This window comes from Cuculus canorus, chromosome 1, assembly GCF_017976375.1.
Source record: "Cuculus canorus isolate bCucCan1 chromosome 1, bCucCan1.pri, whole genome shotgun sequence".
Classification (NCBI taxonomy): Eukaryota; Metazoa; Chordata; class Aves; order Cuculiformes; family Cuculidae; genus Cuculus; species Cuculus canorus.
Window position 1 is genome coordinate 173,068,345 of NC_071401.1, and position 24,454 is coordinate 173,092,798.

A 24,454-nucleotide genomic window follows, 5' to 3' on the forward strand; every position below is an offset into this window, starting at 1 on the left:
AATTCTCTAGGCAGTAGTTTTGAAGTATCTGGAAAAGCATGATGTCATTCAAATACAGGAGACTGTTAAAGGATGTGCAGTGTACTTGAGGAACCATGAACATGTGGAGTTAAAACTTCCTAGAACTTTCTCAGACATCTTTAGAGTGATTTCAGTTAGAAGAAAACTGTGGCTTGTTTCTTGACCTCAGTGGTAAATTGCAAGGCAATAGCATATAGTAATTGATCATTGTAACATATCGTATGTGTTCAGATAAATTTGACCTAGAGATTAAACAGCTGCAGACTACAGATGCCTTTCTAATTTGCTTCATTGAAAGTAGAAAAGCTTTGACAGACAATTATCTTAAACAGAAAATAAACAGATATTAAGTACACAATTTAACTTTCTGGCTTTGTGATAACAATGTCTACAGGTGTTCTTGGGTGTGTGAGTACATTATGTGTAAAGATTGAAGGCGTAAAGTTATGAGAAAAGCCTCTAAATTCCAATAACCAACTGATTTTTATATTCTCAGATCTTTTATGACCTTGTGCGACAAATTAACAGAAAAACTCCAGTGCCTGGAAAAGCACGCAAAAAGTCATCATGTCAGCTACTTTAATACATAGTTGTACTGTAGCTCTGAGCCAGGTAAGCCTTGGAAAAGTTTCTGTGTATTATGGCTATTGAAAACAAACAAAACAACAACAAGATGTGAACAACTGCGGTAGCTGTTGATGCAGAACAGCATGGAAAATTCTTAATTTACCTTGTCGTAGAAATTTTTATGGTCTTTCTTTTGCCATTCCAAAGCCAGAACTATAAATATATGCAAGATGCACTGTTCATACTAGCATAATTTTTTTTTTAAAGCTTTAAGGCATTGGTAGAGCTCAATTTAAGGGTGTTAATTCTGATACTTGAGCATTTTAGCTTTTGGAAACAGGGCTTTCTTTTCTTAAAGGCTGATAGAATATACTGCGAGAGCTCAATTATCAGGAATGCACACTGTAAAATATTGCAGTTTGCATGCTAAAATGTCACGTCCCGCTTTGAGCTCCTGCATATATTTGCATGATGTCATAGGAATTTAGCTTGCTTTCTTTGGATAGATGGGTATTTTATAGGCTGCATTGTAATTAGTACACTTGGAAGAGAATGGTGAAGTAATCATTATGACACTCCAAATATTTGACCTGGAGCTATTGGTTATTAGATCAATTTCTTACTCGTTGGCAGTTGACTAATGTTCTATATGACTAAATCTATGCTTTAAGAATGCTGCTGAAGGCTCGAGCAAGCTCCAGCCTGCTCCTCAGCAAGCATTTTCAGAAGTTAGTCAGCAGGCATGAATTTTTTTCTGTAGCTCTTTCCTGGGCAGGTTGTTTCCTCCTTTCTACTTCTGGGCCTTAGTATGGACAGAGGTCTCTCTTGATTGACCTGACATCATGCAAGTTGCCTGGTCATCTTCTTAGTTTTACTGAACACGCGGTGTTTCAGTTGCTTCAGTGCTATGATCGGGTATTTTGTTATCCGATAGACCTTTTTGGTATACTGGAGGATTCTGGTAGGACATTTCACTGTCAGAAATTGCAGGCTTTTATTAATATTCTGGTAGTGCCCTGTGTAACTTTTTTGGATATCAATATTAGAACTTAATTTGAACAAATTGAATTGGTTCAAATTAAAACTGAGAGAGTTCCAAAAGCTGAGGATAGCAGAAGTGGCTGCTGCATTTCCTTAACAGGGTTTTTGATTCAGGAGCTTTGATCCTCCAAATGTTTTTGATTTTAAAGCCACTGGAACTGTCATGCTGTAAACAAAACTAGTTTCACCCATCAAATACTGCTTCCACAGTTCAACTTGAATTACCACGTGTATCCCACTTCAGTTTTACTAATTGAGGTAGTCTGTTGTTTGTATACAGACAGCAGAAATGATAATTGTAGAGGAGAAGTGATGAGGTTATTTTCTGCTTGCTAAGAGCTTTGCTAGTTCCTGCTTTAGCTATTTTAATTAAAGAGGCAGTGCCTGATAGTTTTTACTGATACTAACCTTTTGTTTTGTTGTTCCAGGTCTGAAGAACTGTTGCCCAATTCAACAGTGCCAGCATTCCAACTTTATTAAACCTATCAACATCTTAAATGGACTTTCCTGTGGTGGTACCCTTTAAGAAACGGATGAAAGCTACTACATCAGTTTGCACATTCTAATCACTTTCCAGTGTCACGAGAGATTTTTACTTATAAATATTCTAAGTGTATGCAACTGGTAAAACCAGAGCCTACATCCAGTATTACTGATAAGAGACATTGTTCATCCACCAATGTTGTACATGTATGAAAACTGTGTACTGTATACTTCAACAATCCCCACTTTCTATTGGAGAGTACAATAATGTAAATCCTAAAAGCACCACTATTTTAGCATAATAAAAGAAAGTCCAAAGAGCTCCTATATAGACTACTCCAGATAACTTTGCTTCATCGGTATTTGTAGCTTATTGTAACTTTTTTAAAGAAATACAGGATCATCATCATCGTATTGTACAAAAGCGCTTTGATTAACACAACAGCTATATAGTTTTTTAATTTTAGGAAAAACCTGTGGAGACAGTGATCTAGTCTTTAAGAGTCCTTTCAGTATAATGTCTGACTAAAGACATGGCCTTTAATATCTGTTGGGAAGGAAATGTCCAGACTTTTCAACCTTTTATTGTATGTTTCCTTTTCCTTGTTTACATAGGGAACAATGTTTATAGTTGTGTGTACAGTGGGGGTCTACAACAAGAAGTGTATATTTTAAAATGATTTTTTAATGATTTAACAATTTTTTGTAAATCATTTTCGGGCTTCTGCAGCTGTAGATTCTCACTGTGAATTCCCTTGCTTGCTCATGCATAAGTGTATTTGCAATACCAAATATACAGGTTTAGTACTTTTGCCTGTTAGTGATTGTTTTACATGTGTAACGTTTTGGTTGAGATGTTAAATGGTGGAAGAGTACTGTGGATGTGAATGTGGGAAGTAATTTTAATCATATGTAATTGGTCACAGGGCCTAAGTTGCAGTAATTAACTTTTGCTGATTTATTTAACAATGCCTTGTTGCTTTGTATGCATTAACGTTTGGGTGTAAAGATTGTGTGTATATCCAACAGGGAGCCACAGTATTTAAATTGACCAACCTAATGTTACAACTGCTTTGAGGTGGCCAAATGTAAACTAAAAGCCTTAATTAAAGTGGTGCAATTTTGTATGACTTAGCATCAGTAGTTCAATAAATTTGGATTGCCATGCAAGGGCTTGCATTACAGTTATATACTGCTTGAATGTTTTGTGGTTTAGTAGTGCTAGTCAGTATTGATTTTTAGATCTCTTGCACAGTGCAGATTCGTACATCTTAGGACGAAAAGGAATCATTATGGCTTTGTCTTCTAACAAATACATGCTGTGGATATTTCTTCTAATAGCTTCCCATGTGCTAGGGTGAATGAATTTCTGACTGAATGAAATTCCACTTACAGTTTTGGACTTGGAATATTCCAAGTTCTTATGTAAGGTAGAGTCTAAAAAAAAAAAAAAATCTGTCTTCAAAGGGTAGCCTATCAGTGGCTGTTTTGGGAACTTGAAAATACATTGCCTGTTACCTTCCTTCTTTCCAGGAAGAATTCATTGTTAAAACTGGCTTAATGTAGGTAGTCAAAAAAACCCCAAAAACCTCCTAGAAGAAAATATTATTTTTTCTGCATGATTAAAATGTATTTGTTTAGTTTCAAGGAAATCTGCAGAAGTGTATTGTTGCAGTATTGAGTGTAGGGATTTTAAGACTTAAAAATATGTTAGCACCATTGGACTGTGAAGTGGAATGTGTGGACTGTGGATGATTTCCTGATTTTGGCTGTGCTGCTGAAAATTAATGTCACACCCAAATACTTGGTACCTCCTGTTTCTCTGGCACAGAATTATCAGAGCTTGTTCTAATCCTTTCCTGCAAATTCAATCAGATTAGGTTAGCTAATGCCAGTAAGCTTTGAGATAGTTTATGTTGCCCAAAGTGAATTAAGGAGCCCAGTTGATCCTGCTGTTAATTTATCGGTTGTCACCATTGTTTAATGGAGGTAATACACTCTCACTGTGCAGAGTCAAGAGTTGAGGCTGAAATTCCTTTTCATTTATAGTTAGAAACCAGAGCATGTGGTTGATGATACCCATATATATATCTTTTGGTGCTTTCTGCTTCCTCATTGGTCCCCAGAGTAGATGAGACAGGAGCACTGGGTATTCTAATTCCTCTCTCACTAGTTACCTTCCTCCTTGATGAACTAATCAGTGTTTTTCCTCTCTTCACTTTCAGACTCTGTTTATTCAGATCTTGTAACACTTTTATGTCCCAATTGTCCTTTTATCCCTGTTTTTCAATGCATCTCTTCGAGGCGGCTGTACAGATGGCATTGGGTGGGAGGGAGAGAAAATTCATGGGTAACTGACGTCTCGGAGAGGGGGCCCTGGTCTGGTCTCAGTGTCCAGCCAGAAAGTACTGATTTTAGGGAACATCAGGCTTCGCTTCAGTACAGGTCTTTCAGTATATTCTTGGTTGCTCTGTGAAATCGTATCTGCAGTTCCTCAGCACTGGAGGCAGTCAGTTTGCTCAAACCCCAGGAAAGTAACATGTTTAGCAACTCCAGGCTTTACTATTTTAAAGATTGTGCTAAAAGGAGTGAAATGCACTTCTTCCCCTCTATATTAAGAAATTAGGCCAGAATTATAAAATCAACACACCATAACCTAGGAAATACCTAAACCTCAGTATTTTTCTCCTTGAAAATTTAGGCAGGCTTCAAGGGAGCAGCGTCCCAGTTGTTAAAGGGAAGATGCATGACAAAGTGATGCTGAGGAAGTGATGGACATGAAGTGTAAGGGGAAAACACATGAAATCATTTTCTTCATACCAAAGCAATTGCAGCAGAAGAAGCTGTTCCCACTGAAGAAGTGAATATCCAGTTCCCCATAGGAATTAGAACTATGTAAGCAGTTCCCAGTTTAAGAAAAGAATCTTGTCTGTTGAAATTTTTAAATGAACTTTACAAGTCTTCATGATAAATGCGTTGTGTATCAGTGCTTAAGAAGTTCAAGCTTGAACTGCTTGCACATGAACAGAGCACTTCTAAAGCTTTGGATGAAAACATGCATAATTCATCTCTTGAGAACTAAGGCATTAATTTTCCAAATTCAGTGTTAATACACTTGTACTGCTGCTTATAAAGTTAGCTTATGCTTACAGTGCACACAAAGGTGGTAACTGCTTTCTTTCCACCCTAAACTGAAATGGGTATACATCAGTGTTTAAACGTCTGAGCTTTCTGTGGAAAAAAGTAGTGTTTATGTCCTGAAATACACAAGTATTATTTAATGGAATTGCACTCTTCCCATTAGGACTCTTTCCTTGCAGTATCCATTGTTCTTATACCTTATGTTGTTACTAATGCCTTTTTTCATTCTCAGATTATTCTGTGAAATGACTATTTGCTTGCATAGCTTACAAGAATATTTTGAGACTTTGCAAGATGTTTTCAGTTGCTCAAACAAGCGGACTGTAAAATCAAACTACTATTGCTCTCCTGAATAGCAGAACATAACTTCTGGCAAAGTATCTTAAAGTTAGATACTAAGCCTGTTTCATAATATGTACTGATGCTGCAATGCTAGAAAGGGGAGGTGGGAGAAGAATCTTGCTGGAATTTGGATTAAACTGCATTTTTTCTCCTGGTGTAACTAGAGTGGCTCTTTCCTCGTGAGTGAACACTAAACATGAGGATTTTTCTTCTTTTAAAATGCTAAACAAACTACAGATGAGTCAAACTTCATTTTTTTTCTCTCAGAGTTTTCTAATCTTTGCTAGTTTGGAGAATAACTTAGAGGGGTGGAAATTTTGCCACAATAACATACTGATTCAAGATAGACTTCAGTTTAGACATATCAACAACAGAAACTTATTTCCAGATGTGAATGGTCAAAAATAGTGATCTACATACAGCTGTCTGCAACACTTTTTGAATTGTAATATGAAGGTGCAGCCAAGCATCAGCTCAGACAGAAAGCTTTTTGTCCCATGTTAAACTGCCATCCCAGCAGCATTAGGGTCTACTTCAATTTATAGCTTTTAATTTGCTTGTGTAGAGGAAGGATATTAAAAGCAAAGAAAAAGTTGCTCCAATACAATACAATATGCAGTTGTACACAGTTCTCTAAGGCAGCATTAACAAAACCTAGCTCTTAATCAAATTAGGTTCTTATTTCTGAGTCTCAAGCACCTTACACTTTTCTTTGAAGTTTTGTTTATGAACAACTTGAAGATTCTTAAAACCTAATTAAACTTCTCTGTTCTAGAAAGTAAAACTCTGGAATGGTCACAAACTTTACATTTGCAGTCTTGAACCATAAGCAAAGTTGTTTAGTAGTCTTGACCTTGTTCCCAGTGTTGCAATATCTGGGTTTCAAACAACAGGTAAATGTGGATTTTGCTTCTTTTTGTGGTTTTCTTTTTTAAATACCCTCCAAACCCATTTATTTTTAGGATTTTGAATCATCAAACAGAGGGTGGCGGCCTGTTTTCAATAAGATACTCTTTAGAGAGAGATTTGTAAATGGAGAAAGGAATGTCTTCCTAATTCCACTGTGCTTACTTCAGCCTCAAGAAATAGTACTGCTGAACCACAAGCTCTACAGCTTCACTGTTAAGAAAGTTCACTGCCGTCAAGGATTATTATTTTTTTCTCTCTTAGGTCACGGCTGGGGTGAACTACTTCATTTGAAAGACATTGTAATTTGTAATTAATTCATGTAACTTCATTAGGCTAGCATAAATTTGCAGGGAGGGGGCACGTCTGCAGTCTTGGATACAGAGGGAAGTTATAGTAGAAGTTACAGCTCCTTCTCTGGTCAGTATACTTTACTTTTTCATATTCTGTGGCATTTTTATCTTATCCTCCTAAATCTAGGAGAGAGGAGTCAGACTTCGCTACTGTACTACGTATAACAACCTACATGTGAAATCTCAGCTCTCATAAACTGGGTTTAGTGTTGTAACGTGCCCAACACAACAAAGAGCCTTGGCACTACTGTCATAATTTTCAGACACAAATAAAATGACGGTTACAAATCTGTCTCTTTTTCCTTTTTAATAAAAAAGGGGGTTTAGCTGAGCTTCGTCAGTAGCTGTAGGCATAGGAATCAATTTGTTTAGGGTAAGACCCACAGAAAATATTAATTTGCATGTCAACACAGGTGTTTTAATACTAAGCAAGCATATAAACACTTCAGTTCCATTTCTCGTATTTGTTTTTTTTAAACATTTCCTTACATTTTAATTTTAATAAGTGTAAAATTACACGCTTACAGAAATGTTTCAACTAAGATGACCTAAAGCATGAGCTTTCTTCCTTCTGTTACAAAAGGTATAAGTATAGCGTAGGTTCCACGTTTGTCTTTGTACTGAATGCAGTTGTGCTGCTATTGCACGTTGCCCAAGAACTCTTGCTTTTTATAGTTCTAAATTAAGACTACAATTTTGCATATGCAGATATGTTTGCAGCTTAATGATGCATTAGGGCCATTTATTTGATTTGTAAGCTGTTTATATTAAAGCATATTTTGTAAAGGGTAATTGAAGTTTTGAATTAGTTTACTTGTTAATTTTAATCTATTACAGTACATCCTGAGCTTTAACATAGTACATCCTGTAAACGCTGCTAACTTGACAGAAAGCTAGTAGGGAGCAGAGGAGTGTTAGGCATTGCCAATAAATGGGCTGTGTTTCTGTGTTTGTCATGCTGGCTGCTGAGTTGTCTCTGCTTGTCCTGCCTGTCAGCGTAGAGAGTTACTACCCCTTGTGAGATTCTGACAGTGTGGATAAGATGCATTTATCATTTTTAATTACAGATTTAAAGTCAAGGTCCTTTATATCACACTGACTGAAAAATTCGCATTCCCTTCTTCTTGGAAGCGCAAAATGCTTACATAAGACTTTCCGTTCTTTTTTCTCCTTTTTTCTCCCTGCACTTTCCCTCCCGTTAGGTAAATATGAAGTGGGATGCTAGTCAAACAATACTGCCTGAAAACACACCTCCAGGTTTTTTTCCCTGTTCCTCACCTTGTCCTCTTACTGGAGCCAACTTGAAGCCTCTTAAGGTGCTTCACTTTAAGCCTTCACTTATAGAGGCTGTATCTACTAAGACAAGTTTTCTCAAGGGTCTCAAGTGTCTTACAGGTTGGTTTGGATTGGGTTTTTTTTTGTTTGCTGCCCTCTTCGTTTCTCTTCTGCCATTTTTCTTTTGCTCTGTTCTCATCTGTCATTACTTTGAATAAATTTGAGGCATCAGATGAAGGAAGCATTTTCTCTGATATCATTATATCTTTCATTTCTTTACCCTTTTCTGCCCTGAGAAAGGGCCAAGCCTGAAAGTGCAAGCTGTTGGCAAAGAAACCAGATATTAATTTGTGCATCACTCTGAATTTCCCACTGCACTAGAGGCAACGTTACACTGGTTTGTGATGACGCGTTGAAAGGCAAAGTCTATTGAATATGTAGTACTGAATTAGGATATTATAGTTCCTTTAACATTATTTTAGTTTTCTGCTGCAAGGAAGATTGTTGCCTTCCTTGGTGATGTCCTTCTGTCATGTAAACTAATTTTTATATCCAAAACTACATTACCTGGATGACCAGCCTTTCTAAGGGTCTTCTGCTTGGTTATGTTCCTGCATACCCAGTCTTCATCAGGCTTCCCAGCTTTTCTCTTCTCGTGAAGCCTTCTGAGGTCAGGCTCCCATGAAACTTCCATAAAACACCAGCCTAAGGAGCCATGGCATTTTTATCAGTGTCTTAAGCAAGTTATGGGATTTGAGAAGATATAGTTTTGATGCCACTTGCAGTTGTTTTCTGATTCATCCCTCTGTATGATGATTTTAAATATATAATATGTTCCAAGTACTACTTGTGGCCGCAAATACATCTGAGTATTTGCAAGTGCTTTAAAGAATTTCCCCGTCTAACATTAAAGATGTAGTTTGGAGAGCTTTCTTTGTGCTAGAGTATAAGTAAATTAACTGTTCCGTAGCACCCACTCCTAACTCCTGCTGTAGTAGTAACAGTGTTTTCCTGCATATGGAAAGAGCCCAAAATCCGTCTTGGGGAGGAAGAGGAAAAGTGGTTTTGTAACTGTTGGCGTGCCCAGGATGAGAAAGGAGGTTGCAGAGAGGAGGGAGCTGGCCTCTTCTCCCAAGTGACAGGTGATAGGACAAGGGGGAACGGCCTCAAACTGCGCCAGAGGAGGTTCAGGCTGGACATCAGGAAAAAAATCTTTCACCAAAAGGGTTCTCGGGCACTGGCAGAGGCTGCCCAGGGAGGCGGTGGAATCACCATCCCTGGAGGTATTTAAAAGACAGGTAGGCGAGGCACCTAAGGATATGGTTTAGTGGTGGATGGGTATGGTTGGACTCAATGTTATCTCAGAGGTCTTTTCCAGCCTAGTGATTCCATGGTTCTATGGCTCTGCGCAGTGGTGACCTTGGTGCCAGCAGCCCAAGTTGCGCTGGGAGAAACGGGAAAGGAGGAGAAACGGACACAAGTTTGTGCATTCAGCGATGCTTTAGGGCAAGGTCAGGTTGGGTGGGGCCTCGGGCAGCCCGATCTAGTTGTACGCGTCCCTGCCCATGGCAGGGGGCTGGAAGTGGATGCTCTTTAAGGTCCCTTCCAACCCGAACCCTTCTGTGACTCTATGACTGCAGCCTCGCCCGAGCAAAGCAAAGGGCGGGAGGCAGGTTCTCTGCAACGCGATAACCTGACCAGTGCTTGAAACACTTAAATTAGAGGGTTGTTTTTAATACTGGAGGCTCAACCTACACTCCCTCGGCCTGGGGGCGGTGCAGCAGAGCCAAACAGCGCTCCCCCACCCCTCCCCCGACACCATTGGGGCCGCGGCCCCGGACCGGCCCCGCCCCGCCCCCCGGGCGGAAGTGCGCCCTGTACTTCCGGTCGGCGGGAAGCCGGGCCGCGCCGGGTCGACATGGAGAGGTGGGAGCGGAGGGGCCGGGGACGCCTCTACCTCTGTGGGGGCGTTTATGTCCGCGGGAGTCTGCAGTGCGCTGGGTTTCTTCGGGAATGGGTTAAACGGGAGTTCGCGCGGGAGCCGCGGCGGGTGCTCTGCAGGGAGGGCCGCCCGTAGCCTCCTTTGCGCTCCAGCAGTGGTTAATGGCTGTTTCCCCCCTCTGCGAGGCACAGCGGGAGGACGGGATGTCATCCAGAGGGATCTGGGCAGGCTGGAGAAGTGGGGCTGTGAGAACCTCGTGAGGTTCAACAAGGCCAAGTGCAAGGTCCTACACCTGGGTTGGGGCAGTCCCCGGGTTCAGTACTGCATGGGGGTGATGTGATTGAGAGCAGCCCTGCAGAGAAGGACCTGGGGGTGCTGGTTGAAGAGAAGCTCCACATGAGCCGGCAGCGTGCACTCGCAGCCCAGAGGGCCAACCGTGTCCTGGGTTGCATCAAAAGAAGTGTGGCCAGCAGGGCAAGGGAGGTGATTCTACCCCTCTGTTCCTCTTTTGTGAGACCCCACTTGGAGTATTGTGTCCAGTTCTGGAATCCTCAACATAAGAAGGATATGGAGCTGTTGGAACGGGTCCAAAGGAGGGCTACAAAGATGATCAGAGGGCTGGAGCACCTTCCCTGCGAGGACAGGCTGAGAGGGTTGGGGTTGTTCAGCCTGGAGAAGAGAAGGCTCCGAGGAGACCTTATAGCGACTTTCCAGTACCTGAAGGGGCTACAGAAAAGCTGAGGAGGGACTGTTTGCAAAGGCTTGTGGTGACAGGAATGGGGGCAATGGGTATAAACTGGAGAGGGGCAGATTTAGACTAGACATAAGGGGGAATTTTTTCACTATGAGAGTGGTGAAGCACAGGTTGCCCAGGGAAGCTGCAGCTGCCGCATCCCTGGAGGTATTCAAGGCCAGGTTGGATGGGGCCCTGGGCAGCCTGATCTAGTGGGAGGCGTCCCTGCCCATAGCAGTGGAGTTGGAACTGGATAATCTTTAAGGTCCCTTCCAAACCAAATTATTCTGTGATTCTATGTGCATTTACAGAAAATCACTGTAGGCTGAGAATCTGAAGGGGAAAAAAACTAGTAATAAAATTGTGTCATTCTTTCAATTGGATTTTTCAAGGCAGAATTGAATTTCATAGTGTTACATCTCTCAGTAGCTTTTTTTTTTTTTTTTAATAAGAAAATGTGGTGTAGGAGGAGGAAAGTGTGGGTTTTCAGACAAACTCATTTTCCCAAGCTGCTGAGCAATACTAGATGTTCTGCGGAGGAAATTGGAGTGCTAGAATTTGAGGTGACTTGAGCTTTGTTTAAATTTATTGCATGAGGAGTTACCTGAAGCCATAGTAAGATCTTGTTGTATGTTCTGCTTGGGTACGCTTGCTTACTTTGTGTCTGTATTGCTGTTCCCTAGAAGTGTGTTTGAAGATATGTCATCACCCCGTGATGCAGAGGTGGCCAAACTTGGATGGAAGCAAAATGCTAAGAAAAGAGTTTCTGGTATCCTTTTTTATGTAAAGACTTGTTATATTCTCTTTAGTTGTTGCTTGCTGTGTTCACAAGGTGCATTTACTTTTACCTTGCTTTGATTTTGAGCAAGTTGAGAATGATTTTCAAATATACAGCAAGTTACTCTTTGTTTTATACGTGTTTAAAGTGAGGTATGTGTGATTGTAATATGAAATTGTTGTCTGCTTTGCAAGGAATTCTGCAGTCAAAGTTTTGCTATTGAACTGTCTCATATTTTCCCCTTCTGTAGTCTGTTTTCTTTTCTGTGTGGTATTTTCATGCATTAAGAAGGAGAAAAGTTGGAAACCAAAACTATGATTGCACTATATAAAACTAGTAGGGAGGGATATTGATGTCTGACTGAAAGTGTGACTAGGAAATCTGGATGAGCTTCATTTAGGAAAATACTGTGTTTTCACTAACATGGTACATTACTTGGCTTTTGCGGAACTTGGAGATGAGCCAAAAGAGGCAATTATTTTCATTTTCACAGAATAGTATTTCCTCTGAATGGGATTTTCCCTCTCCCCTCGCTCACCCCACTGTAGTCTTAAACCATGTTAAAGCTGTTGTAGAGATGGCTCAGAGGAGTGTGTGTAAGGTCAATTCTCGCCTATATTTAGATTATTTCAGTTGTGGGTTAAATATGATTACAGGGATGTCACATAGCCATCACATTTGTGTATTTTATGTTTTTTCTTGGGCTTGTGAGCTCAGGGTGATGTCAGCCCGGGGAACTATGTGAGCCACAGCTGACTCCCTCCCTGAGTTTTTGAAAAAATGAAGCTTTTTCACTCCATTTTATCTGTTTTATGGGTTTATGCTCTTTTGCGTGTATTTTGTTACCAGAATGTTGTGACTACGTAACGTGTCTTAGCTTTCCATCCACAGTAATAGCAAGAGGAATGCACAGACATAGATTTAAACTTCCACAGATTTCATCCACCTCCACTTATTTACAATAAGAAAAAAATAACAAAATTTGACAGATAGTATAATGGTATTTTTCTCATTATAGTGGCAAAGGAATCCAGTACGTGTGCTCATCCTTCTGTTTTTTGCAAGCAGTATCAAACTAGTGAGATATTGGCCCTGATTGTGTTGCCCCTGAGAATCACTATGTTCTTGGACACTAGTATAAGATAGGATACTGAAGCTTCTGCACAACTGCTTCTTAGTAAACCATATCCAGAGTGATGAACCTCATTGTTAACAGGACAAGCAAAGTATGGCAACAGTGACTTTGTTTGTTGAAGACATCAAGTTCCTGGAACTAAGAGAGTGAACTTTTGTTTAAACACATTCAGTCTCAGATTTTCTTGTTGTGGTTTATGTAGCAATAAAGCAGCTCCTCATGGGAAATGAAGTATTGTGTCTGATCTGAGCAGTTACAAGAAGTCCCAAACCTGTTGTGCTCAGGTTTCTTGGCTTTACTTTGCTGTGTCCCTTTTAGCCCTCCAGCTTTTAAGCTTCCAGTGAAACATTTTGTTTCCTAACTCACGCTTAAGAATGAGACTTTCTGGTTCTCTCTGAAAAGATGATGTGCAATTTTCATAGTATTTGAGCTAAGCAAAATATTTTTCCTTTTGAAGAATTCACAGTTGTTTTGAATAGAGCTGAAAACGTATTTAGGAGTGTTCTTAACTTATTTATTAATCAGTTCTTACATCTCTGGATGACACGATTGGAAGCATGACACCCAGAGGCCAGTTGATTTCCCAGACTCCTAGTTCATTTCTTCGCCAGCCAGGTAAGACTACTACTTTTCTTTGGTCTTTAGTTAAAGGAGTAATACTCTTGGACTTAATAATTGAAAACAATTCATAAGGAGAAAGACATGGAATCACTGTAGTGGGTCCAGTGAAGGGACAAAAAGTCAATGATCTTGTCAATGTATCTAAATACTTGATCAGAGTGAATAAAAAAGCAGCCAGGCTTTCCTTGATAGTCTTTGCCTAGCCAGGCAAAGACAAGAAGCAGTAGGCACAACAGGTTACAGAGGGAATTCTCTTTAACCGTAATAAAAACTTTTTTACTCCTAAGTGTGATTAAATGCTACTGGTTACCCAGGTAGTCTATGGAGTCTTTGTCCTTGGAGATAACCAAAGTTGACTGGAGAAGGTCCTGACCAACCTTTTCTAGTTGACACAGTTTTGGGTAGGGGGGTTGGAGCAGATAATCTCCAGAAGTTTCTTTTAACCACAACTACTTGGTGATTCTGTAATTCTGAATCACAAGTGCTCACATTCATAAATATGGAAAAAATACCTAGTAGCAGTCAAGATGTATATTTATATGTTATACATTAGTGCTGGGCTAGCTTTAGATTGGGTATTACGAAAAATTTCTTCGCCAAAGGAGTTGTCAAGTGTTGGCACAGGCTGCCTGGGAAAGTGATTGAGTCACTGTCCCTGGAAGTATTTAAAACAGCTGTAGATGTGGTGCTTAGTTTAGTGGTAGATTTGGCAGTATTAGGACTCCATAATCTTAAAGGTCTTTTCCAACTTAAATGATTCTATGATTCTGTGGTTCCATTTATTTATTCTATTGCTGAATGCCAATGGATTTTTGCCTTTCAATTTTTAGTGTATATTTGAGCTTCATTTTCTTTGTTTGGCACGAGAATATGTCCAGTATCATTTCAGTTTGCCTGAAGTACCGTGTTGAAACAGATTCTTGCCTTACTTGTCAGCAATCTAGTTGGTTCTGTTTCCTTCTCATTTGCAGTAGCTTTTAATTCTTCAAGACTGTCATGTACTGTCTCTTCAGGTATTTTTCCATCCTTGTTTTTGTGCTAGGTTAATTCTGTTGCTGACCTTTCTCCCAGGTGTATTTATTGGTTGCATTGGTAAATGATTTCCCGCTCCACCAGCAGGAGAAGTTAGATGGCACACCTCACAGAAAGGCTGTGGAGCCACACATGGTGGCTGTGGTCAGATTGTCCTGAAACCTCCCAGTCTCATCGCCTGTGTTGTGCATCAGCTGAGCCATATTAGGGCTGTGTTGGGGGTTATTCCCAAACTGGCACTAGTGTAAAGATACCAAGTTCCAGAGAGACAGATTCTTCATGATTTCTCAGGGTTTCCGGCAAGTTCTGTTGCATTGTATCGTGTAGGTAGGGGGGTTTATAGCAGTTATTTTCTGGTACCACAGAGGAGAGGGAAATGGTGATTAACAATTTAAATGCCTTGATCCGCATCTTCAGACTCAGACTGTTAATATTGGTAGCCAGAATTCTAGTTCTACAGATTGAAAATTGATTGTCTCTGATCCTCAGCATGCCTGACTTTCACATGTCAAAAGAGTTTACGGAAGATTTATTTGCGGTGGTTTGAGATCTCTGCTAATACAAGGACATAAACCCTGGGACAGAAACCTATGGTTCTTCAGCTTTCCCCATCCGTGTGAAAGTGGTGCGTGGAAAACCAAATCTACCTATTGATATGAAGTCTTCTAGAGTCCCTGGACCTGTTTGCAATGACATTGCCCCCTTATAATTTGATGGTGGCAGAGATCTGGCAGTCTTGGCAATCTTCAGGAGTGGGGACATTCCAAGAAAGTTCTACCTAGCTCAGGCACTGAAAAAAGAGGTGTCATAGGCCTTTGACTTCTGCTTCCGAACTGCATGGAGTCTGAGGGAGACCCTGGATGTGCTCTTTGTTTTGTGATTATTTATGCTGTTGTAGGCATCTTTGCCTCTTATTCCAGCAGTCCTCAAGTTCAAAAGGAAACATTAGAAATCTCAATGCTGACTGAAGCTGTCTTGCTATCGAGAACTGCTGTTGAGGGTTGTACAGACACTTCTCTCTCCAAATCTGGTAACAAAACATTGGGTCTGTTTGTCATTCCCCCTTCACCACTGTTGACACAGCTGCTGATTTGACTGCACTGTGATGAAACCTTTGTTTTCAGATGGTTTCCTGGTTGTTTGTGCTTGATAAGAGCAGCTACCATCTTGATGCAGATTCTGTGGGTTTCAGGCTGTATGAAGGTCTGTTGTGGTGGAGCTCCCTCTTCTCATGGAATGCGGCAGTTATCATCTTGCAAAGCAGTGTCTCTGTTTTTAATGTGGGTTAGATATTTCTGGGAACGCTAGCTGCTCTATTGATATGCGGGAATCGCTGGAGCATATGTAGTGCTTGGTAGAGCAGACTTCAGGTTGCCTTTTGCTTTAAGGGTTTGGAAGCTGATTTCAAAGAAAGAGTGACTAGGATTTTATTGTTATTTGTGGTCATGGTGCAAGCATACCAATGTACTCTTTAGTAATTGTAGGTACGTCAGTTATTTGATGCATATGTACGCTTGGGTTCAACCTGGTTTCAAACTTCTACTTGGAATGCTGCTGCACTCCAGACTGAGGAAGAACTGAAATGACAATAGGTACACTTTGTCTTTATGTTTATATGTGCCCTACTTGGAAAACTAGGGCTTGTGTGTGCTCCAGACTTGGTTAACAGGGGTGTTATATAACCTTAGCGTAACTAGATACGTAGATTATTAAGCTCTATTATTGATAATTAATCTCCATATTTCTAAATGTTGTTGGGCTTAAGACTTGGCTTTGATTTATAATTGGCATTTATGGTTTCTACAAGCCTTCTGATGGATGGAAAATTAAGATGGACAGGAGCGAGTTACTTCGCCATCGGGTTGGTTTGTCTGTTTCTTGTGGGACTGGGCAGGATTTCATAAATACTTCAACCTCATAATCATAGAATCATAGAATCACCAGGTTGGAAAGGACCCACTGGATCACCTTGATAGAGCATAGTGGTCTTAAATACTTTTTCTTTTCAGGAAAGCTTCTGTCTCTTTTTCAGTTACTGCACTAACTCGAAGTTCCATGAAACCGTTAGATATGTCTGCCATTCTGGGACCAGGAGGGAAATCTCCCCTGATTCTACCAAATCCTGGACTTTTCAACAATCTGTCAATGGTAGGATGGTTACAGCACCTTTTTCTCTTTTGTAAGTTTACAGTGTTTCAGTGTTCTTTGCACCAAGGACAAACTATGGGTGGTACGAGATTGCTGTTACTGCTCTTTCTGCCTGCTACTGGTATTATTTATTGCTGTGTTGTCCTTTGAGATGATGCAGTGAGGAACAATAGAGGGTTTTAAGGACTTGCTGAATACACCATGTGTGTTAAGCTACTCTTAGTAACATGAGCTTGTGGCTGCAAAAATCTTGACTCTGCATGTTTACAAATTCTTCAAAGACGATTATTCTGTCAGCAAGTTAACCCTTCAGAATTTTTCTAATTTTATTGCCCTCCAGTATTAAGCTTTACTTGGATGTTAAAGTTTGGAGTTCAAAGAATAAGCTTTGCTAATAACTTTTCAGAGGATATTAGTTAACTTCTACTGTAATGCCTTTGGAAAAACCCTGATTAGGAAAGTTATCAGTAGGGATGTCTGAAGTATTTCATTTGTGTTTATTTTTAACTCAAAACAAGTTAAGATGTCTTTCTGTATGTGCATTTTAATCCGTTGTCCCTTTGGGTTGTTTCTATAGCTTGTTACAGCCTATTAGTTTCTTTAAATTATTGGGTTCTGGGGCCTAGTTGATCAGCATGCATACAGCTCTTAGCAGTGGCACTCTTCTGCTTGTTCAGAGCTACTTGTCATTCTGTAACTAGTGTTCCAGGTTAGATTAGGAAGGATAAATTTGGGGCTAGGCAAAAGCTTTCACAAAACGGTGACAGTAAAAAGGACTTCAGATTATGTCTTGTGGAGGTTTACTTGCTGGTAGATGAGAACACTCATAGGCCCTTTTTGTATTTCCTGCAGAGACATGATACAATTTTACTGGAACTGAGTTTCTTGTTATTTTTACCGTGCTGTTGGAGTGCTACAGCATTCTGTTCTGACTGGCTAGGGGCTAATAATGGCAGAACATAATCAGGCTGTTAGAGGGGTACAGTGGGGAGAAACTGGGGCATAAAAGGAAGAGTAACAGGTGTGTGTTGACAGGTTTTGGGTATGCTTAAGAGACTGCTACAGCAGTGTCATCTGGCTCCCTGTTAGTGCATGTTTGGGTGGGACCATTTTAAGAGTCTTGGGAAAGAATCAGCCAGTGGCACATCTCTAGGTCTTTGTATAGCATTAATTGCTGCTGAGAAAGCAATTGCTGTCATAGAAATGGCTGTAGGAAGCTGTCCCGTCAGTGCAGTGTATATACAGTCTGTCTTCTGTTTTGGCAATTTGCTGCTCTGATGTCCGATGTGTTACCAGATAACCATGGCTTTATTTCCCTCTTTAATTCTGATCCTTCCTATTATTTTAAACATATATTTCTTCATTTGATCAAATGCTTTTCAGCAATGCACCAAGAAGGCTGAAAGACCTTGAAAGACTGGTAAATGAGTCTGATTAAAATTTTAATCGTTTTGTTTAACTTTGCTTAATTTTAGTTGGATGAAAGTAACTGGACAATGGCAATCTCACCTCACCAGACAGGAATGTTTGCAAATATAGACATGTCTAATATGACAGAAGATGTCACTATGAGCGCTGTACTGTTGAGTGAGGATGATCCTGGGGAAGCTGGTGAGACAATCTGAATACTTGACTGCATTTATTTGTGGGATGTAAATATATACGTGTGTGTGTATATATATACTTTTTTCTCCTGTATCATTTTGCTGAGATACTTCTTTGTCAAAAAACAGTCTAGTTTAAAAAGTTTAGAAAATTACTCTCTTCCAATTATTTGGGGTTTGAGAGTTTGTGCCTTCTGTGGAACCACAAATGGGATGCTCTAGTGCTGTAAGACACAAATTGGATTAGTTTTGTGGAGATAGACAGATGAGTTTGTTGTTAAAACTTTCTCAGAGGACACGTTTACAGCAAAAGTTTTATAATTATTTGACTTCTGTGTATCTGACTGTCTTAGCCGGTAAGTTGTTGCGATGTTTTGGGATACAAATATTTCATATTACTGTTGTCCTCATTCAGATTTACAGATGATGAGCTGCCTTGTTATCAGAAGGATGTTTTTGTAGCATGTTGAGGGGTTTTTTTACCAAATTGCATCTGACCAATATGGCTGTTTCTTCTTAAATCTCTTCTAGCTACTATGAGCATGTACGAAGATTTTCTACATTCCTTCCTGAAGCATACATCAACTACCATTTTCGATCTTGTGGATGAATATGAAAGTATTTGTAATGCTCAGGTAAGTGATCTGCTTGGGATTTTACCTTTTACCTTTTTACTTCTACTCCCCTTCCCCCATTTTTCTGTTGTTTTTTCTTAGTATAGGTAATTGAAATCTTCCAGCTGGTTGCAGTCTTATGAGTCACTGAACACTAGCACTGAATAGCATCCCTCTGTCCTCATACATTATTTCGGCACAGGAATAGCTGTTGTGTAGCTTGCAGAATACTAAAAAATGCCGTCTGGCTGCCATTCCCCTGCAAGTGTCAAGTGACAATAAACATAAACAGATATATAGATTTTTTTTTTGCTAATGATCATCAATGGATGAAAAAGTACTTATTTATCTTGGGTATAAATAAATAAAATCCTTCTGTTATGATGCTTTAAGAGTTTTCTGCTACGTTACTAACAAGCTGGCATTAGAGGGCTCAACATTAGATTTAAGGTGCTTGCATTTAGGCACAATTTTTTTTAGTTGGCTGTTGACTGAGAGTTCAGGTTCAGCAGGAATTGATGGTTTGAAAGGAAGAAATTATGTTTCTGTCAATAAGTTTTGATCACAAAAGAGGGAAGTAGTCAGGTAATTTTTAAGAGACTTCAAACCTCTGTCTTTGTTAAGAAAATGTGTTCTTGGTAGAAGCTGGCTAGCGCTCTGTCATGCAGATTTGTTATTGGGGCTGAGTTGGAGAATGCATAGATCTTTAATGAGGTGTGCACCACAATTGTGTTCCCAAGTGGGAAGCGGGCAAGAGAAGGAAAATAAATGCCTACTTGATTATTTTATGAGATGGTGGAACTTCAGATATGAAACAGAAAAGAAAGTCTCTGTCATTCTTCCTGTTTGAAAATATGAATAGCATCTACAAGATCATGGAATACAGAGTGATGTTTTTAAATGAGGAGGATTTGCCTGTAGGTTGCCAAGGACCTACAAAAGTAGAGTGAAGGATGCTACTCCAAGAATTGGCTTGGATGTTGCTGATGGAGGCAAAGGGACGTCCCTGAGCTATCAGGCTGCCTCTCAGCTGTACCCGAGATCAGCCCAGTGGCTCTTAGCAGCTGTGAGCTTGTTCGTGTTTTCTGGGAGGTTGTAGAAGAGAACAGAAGATCATGCTCCTCTCTTGCGTCACGATGGTATACCTCATTCTTTTCTCCAAATGTGTTGTTCACCTCTTACTTGAAAACTGATGAATATATTAAATGCCTGAGAAATGGGGTACTCCTAAAATTTAAGAGTTTAAGCCTGTTCTCAGTAGTAGGAGCTCTTGAACTACCTACTGATGGAGAAGACTTTATTGTCTAAGTTCTCCTCGTAATAAGTAAAGGAAAAGATAATAGAATTTCTTTTGGTAATGCTGTATGCTGTGTGGTAACCAACAGTTTGAGTTCTCTCATTTAACAGAGCTGGAAAGGAAAGGGTGTCTTTCAGGCACTGATAAATGCGGTCACAAATACCAGTAGGGCTGACTTTGTTTGATATTGATGTATGTGGGGAAAAAAAATCTGGGAGGCTTGGTGGTTTGTTTTTTGTTTGGTTTCCAGTGGTTGATTTCTTTTCCTCCAAGTCTTTTGGTGCTTTTTAATTGTTCAACACGAGCTGGTTTTGTCCTGGCTTTGTACAGTGCCTTGTGAAGCAAAGCTGCTCTCTTGGATTATGGCCTCTATTTTTATTAATAATTAAGATAGTTCATGATGTGGAGTATCACCTACCTGTTTTGAAGAGATGGTAACAAACTTGGCTGTTAAAAGCATTCACAAGAACGAAGAGATGGCTGTAATGGCTTAGGAAAAAATATGAAATGATGGGCAATATTAACTGTATATAAATCTATTTACCTCAGGTGAACATATTAGGGAAAATAGTTTATCGAGCAACCCCTGGACAGCAAAAGTTTTCAAAAACTGCGAGTGTCTTGTGGCTTCTCAAGCAGGAGATGGTAACTTGGAGACTGTTATCCTCGCTTTACAGGTAATTCCTTTGAAAAGCACGTTATGTTTTTGCACTGATCTGACATTCTTGGATATATTTATATATGGAGTAAAGCAACTAAATACCTGGTAATAATCTGGTTTTGGAACTTGATACTGATATATCATGTCTGTTTACAGAAACAAAAGTTGTATGTGGGCCTGTTTTTCTTATCTTTGCAACTTCTGGCAGGTGTTTTAAGAACGTTCTTGTAGTTATTCTTAAGCGGTGTCATTTATTATGTGTTCTGCTGAATTTTCTCAGCCTTATTTTAATCACTAACATTTTGCATTTTTATTTCTAGAGACAGAATACAGTCTGCACTGGAAGATGAAACTGCACTTGACACCACAGTAAGCTTGGATTTGTTTGGGTTCTTTTAGCAATATAATAAGCTAAATGCTAGCTAAATGTTTACAGTCTCAGTATTGCAGCCACTCGAATTCAAAGGTGAAATAATGTAAACAAAAATGAGGCTGATTTGATGTTTATCAAGACAAATATTAAATTATCTCATATATTGTGAAAAGTGAATGTAAATAGTCAGTTCAAAAGAGAAAATGCTAGTGTACAAATAATATGAACTGTGTTTTATTTCCTTAGTTATTCCACGTATACTTGGAAAATCCAGTAGAAATAACAACTTATTTCTTTTTAAAAGCTGCGTCAGTAGCAGTAATGTCCCCATAGGTCAGAGAGAATTTTTTCTTTGCCTAAATGAAGAACATGTTGTCTAAAGCTGTCTAGCCTTTGCAATCCTGATTCCAATTTATCTTGAGAGAAATCCAAATATTTTAGCATTCCTTTTTCAGCTGTAGTTTTCTTGTCTACGTCAATACAGGGCCTCCAGCCATTCCTGCCAGAATATGGTTAGGAAGACAAAAAAAATAAGTAAAGGACTCTGGCTTTGTAAAACATGTGATCACAGTTGCTTTTTTCTTAGTCATAAAATAGCTTCCTCTGGGAGTTTCCATGCTAAGTTGTCACTATTAAATTAAACACTGTTGTGCCAAAACCTAATCTCCTCCCTGTGCTTTTTAGGAAAAAGCATCTCTGTTCTCTAAAATAATGCAGAAAAACAGATAGAAAGATTGGGGCTCTGTAGTAGAGCTCTTTGGTTTTTGGTTTTTTTTCACCTCTTCATTTTGAATGTGCATATGGTCAGAAAATGACATCGTTTTATGTATACAGTGATAAATGGGGTTTAGGGTAATATGAGTGCAGTCAGTAGAATCAGTGGATCCGCTATGTGGAATCTTTCTGTGGTCATACATTTGTGAATTGTATTCTGAATGAAATCTTTACACTTTTTAGTGTAACTGGGTGTAAAAGATCATCCAAATAAAACAAATACATAGTGTCATCTGTTTTTTAAGGAAGAGGCAGGGGAGAAACAGCATACTGAGCTCGTAGAAAGTTCATATGAGATAGCATGTGTTCAGTTTGGTATTTGTGGTTTGGTGGCAAGTTTTCCTTTCCATGAAGTAATAACTTTTTCTTAAATAGGTTTTAAATACTAGTGAAAAGACGAATATAGACAACTTCTTTCAGAAAGATTCACTTGTTCGACAAAGCCAGGTATGGCAGAAAGTTTTTAATATGAGAATGTATGTAACAGTAATGCATTATGCACTTCATTAAGCTGTTTCTAATACTTATATCTTATATTCACTGAAGTCTGTTATTCTTTGTATGCATAAAAATAATACTCTTTAGTTTCTAAAGATCAGAACTGTTTTTCAGGCTAGCTTGGAGAGGGTGGAAGGCTGAGAGTTATTCCCATTTGGAGCATCTGTTACTGTTGATGGTGGTTAGTAAACTATTAAGTAGCACTGTAGTAACTGTAGTATCTAGTAGGAAGCAGAAATGAAGTACCTGAACAACCTTCATATTGGATACTTGGAAGTGGAATAGTCTTCAGGGTCTGTACACCTTTGGTTACCATGTAGATAGTGAGTAGATCCAGAGACAGAGGAAGGCAGTTAAAATATTACTTGCTACTTTTTTGTTTTAAAAATACCATTTAATCTTATTCCAGCTGGTGGTTGATTGGCTGGAGAGCATTGCCAAGGATGACATAGGAGACTTCTCCGATAATATTGAGTTTTATGCAAAATCTGTGTATTGGTGAGTTCAGACGTTCTTTGATTGTATATGTGCTCCCATCAAGTGCAAGAGGCACAGGAACAGACACAAAATCGCTCTTGAAGAAAGAAGTCATTTTTTAAAAGTTGTTCAGCTCATTCACTTCTTTTCTATTAATTCTTGGATGTAAAAATTGAGATTTCCTACTTACCCATTGAAATATGTCTTCCCAAAAGTCTTTCTAGCCTTGCCTTTTAGGAGGCGAGGACAGAAGGAAAACTGCCAAAGCAATTTAATCTTAACCTGGATGCAGATTTTATTTTTTATAAAAAAGCACAGTAAGAGATGGTCATTTGCTGATCAGCCTGTTATTTATGCTGGACAAAACCATTTTTACTACCCATTTCTGAGTTGGTCACTTCTTTGTCTGGCTTTAATTTTTGCCTCTTTGAGTTCTTGTCATCACTGTGTCATTGACACTTCACCAGAAACTGTTACTGTCAGCTTTATTATCATTGTTGGGTTTTATGGCAGAAAAGACCAAAGCCTTGCCTATCACAGAATCACAGAATCACAAGGTTGGAAAAGACCCATTGGATCATCGAGTCCAACCATTCCTAACACTCCCTAAACCATGTCCCTCAGCACTTCATCCACCCGTTCCTTAAACACCTCCAGGGAAGGCGACTCGACCACCTCCCTGGGCAGCCTGTTCCAGTACCCAATGACTCTTACTGTGAAGAATTTTTTTCTGATATCCAACCTGAACCTCCCCTGACGGAGCTTCAGGCCATTCCCTCTTGTCCTGTCCCCTGTCACTTGGGAGAAGAGGCCAGCTCCCTCCTCTCCACAACCTCCTTTCAGGTAGTTGTAGAGAGTAATAAGGTCTCCCCTCAGCCTCCTCTTCTCCAGGCTAAACAACCCCAGCTCTCTCAGCCGCTCCTCGTAAGACTTGTTCTCCAGCCCCTTCACCAGCTTCGTTGCTCTTCTTTGGACACGCTCCAGAGCCTCAACGTCCTTCTTGTGGTGAGGGGTCCAGAACTGAACACAGTATTTGAGGTGCAGTCTCACCAGCGCCGAGTACAGAGGGAGAATAACCTCCCTGGACCTGCTGGTGACCCCATTGCTAGATGCCTCGAAAAAAACTGCTTTTAGTGGCCATTGAATACAGGCTTTTGGAGTCATGTGTTGATCCTAATTTGAATTTCTGTCCTAGACTGACTTTATTGTGAATGCTAATGGGAGATTTTGCTCATGCAAAAATCAACTCATGGTTAAATATATTAATTATTGAAATATTGGATGCTTTTGAAAGAAATCAGAGATACAGGAATTGATTCTAATATTGTACTACTTGTGAAATGTTGCATTTTCACAACAGTAACAGTCCATTGATAAAGCAAACAAACCAGGTGTGTGTTTCTTCTGTAACCATTGTTCCATGTGACAAAAAATATCTTCCAGTATTTGTGTCTTATCAAAAAATGCTTGCTAAAAAAATCGTTTTTCTCACAAACATTTCACTGATTTCAGGGAGAACACATTACATATCCTGAAGCAGCAGCAGTTAAGTACATACATTGGAAGTTCTCGAGCTCTGGTAACAGAGCTGGTGAGTATTATTTAAAAGTAAGGTTTGGTTTAAGAATGGGTTACAGA

The 24,454-nt window shown here is 39.6% G+C and overlaps 2 protein-coding genes across 4 annotated transcripts in view; both read left to right on the forward strand.

Moving 5' to 3' along the window:
* RAP1B (RAP1B, member of RAS oncogene family) overlaps positions 1–3,237 on the forward strand; it is a 31,051-nt gene extending 27,814 nt beyond the window's left edge. For all 3 annotated transcript variants that reach the window (XM_054065662.1, XM_054065673.1, XM_054065681.1), the window contains exons 7-8: positions 518–633; positions 2,058–3,237. In XM_054065662.1, the coding sequence (XP_053921637.1) occupies positions 518–604 (87 nt within the window). In that variant the 3' untranslated portion in view covers positions 605–633; positions 2,058–3,237. The remainder of the gene's footprint in view (positions 1–517; positions 634–2,057) is intronic.
* Positions 3,238–9,996: 6,759 nt separating this feature from the next.
* NUP107 (nucleoporin 107) overlaps positions 9,997–24,454 on the forward strand; it is a 30,723-nt gene continuing 16,265 nt past the window's right edge. Inside the window, exons 1-11 of the mRNA XM_054052673.1 lie at positions 9,997–10,055; positions 11,488–11,573; positions 13,243–13,332; positions 16,403–16,518; positions 17,994–18,129; positions 18,654–18,757; positions 20,583–20,710; positions 21,015–21,063; positions 22,217–22,288; positions 22,749–22,837; positions 24,329–24,407. Of these exons, the coding sequence (XP_053908648.1) occupies positions 10,048–10,055; positions 11,488–11,573; positions 13,243–13,332; positions 16,403–16,518; positions 17,994–18,129; positions 18,654–18,757; positions 20,583–20,710; positions 21,015–21,063; positions 22,217–22,288; positions 22,749–22,837; positions 24,329–24,407 (957 nt within the window). The 5' untranslated portion in view covers positions 9,997–10,047. The remainder of the gene's footprint in view (positions 10,056–11,487; positions 11,574–13,242; positions 13,333–16,402; positions 16,519–17,993; positions 18,130–18,653; positions 18,758–20,582; positions 20,711–21,014; positions 21,064–22,216; positions 22,289–22,748; positions 22,838–24,328; positions 24,408–24,454) is intronic.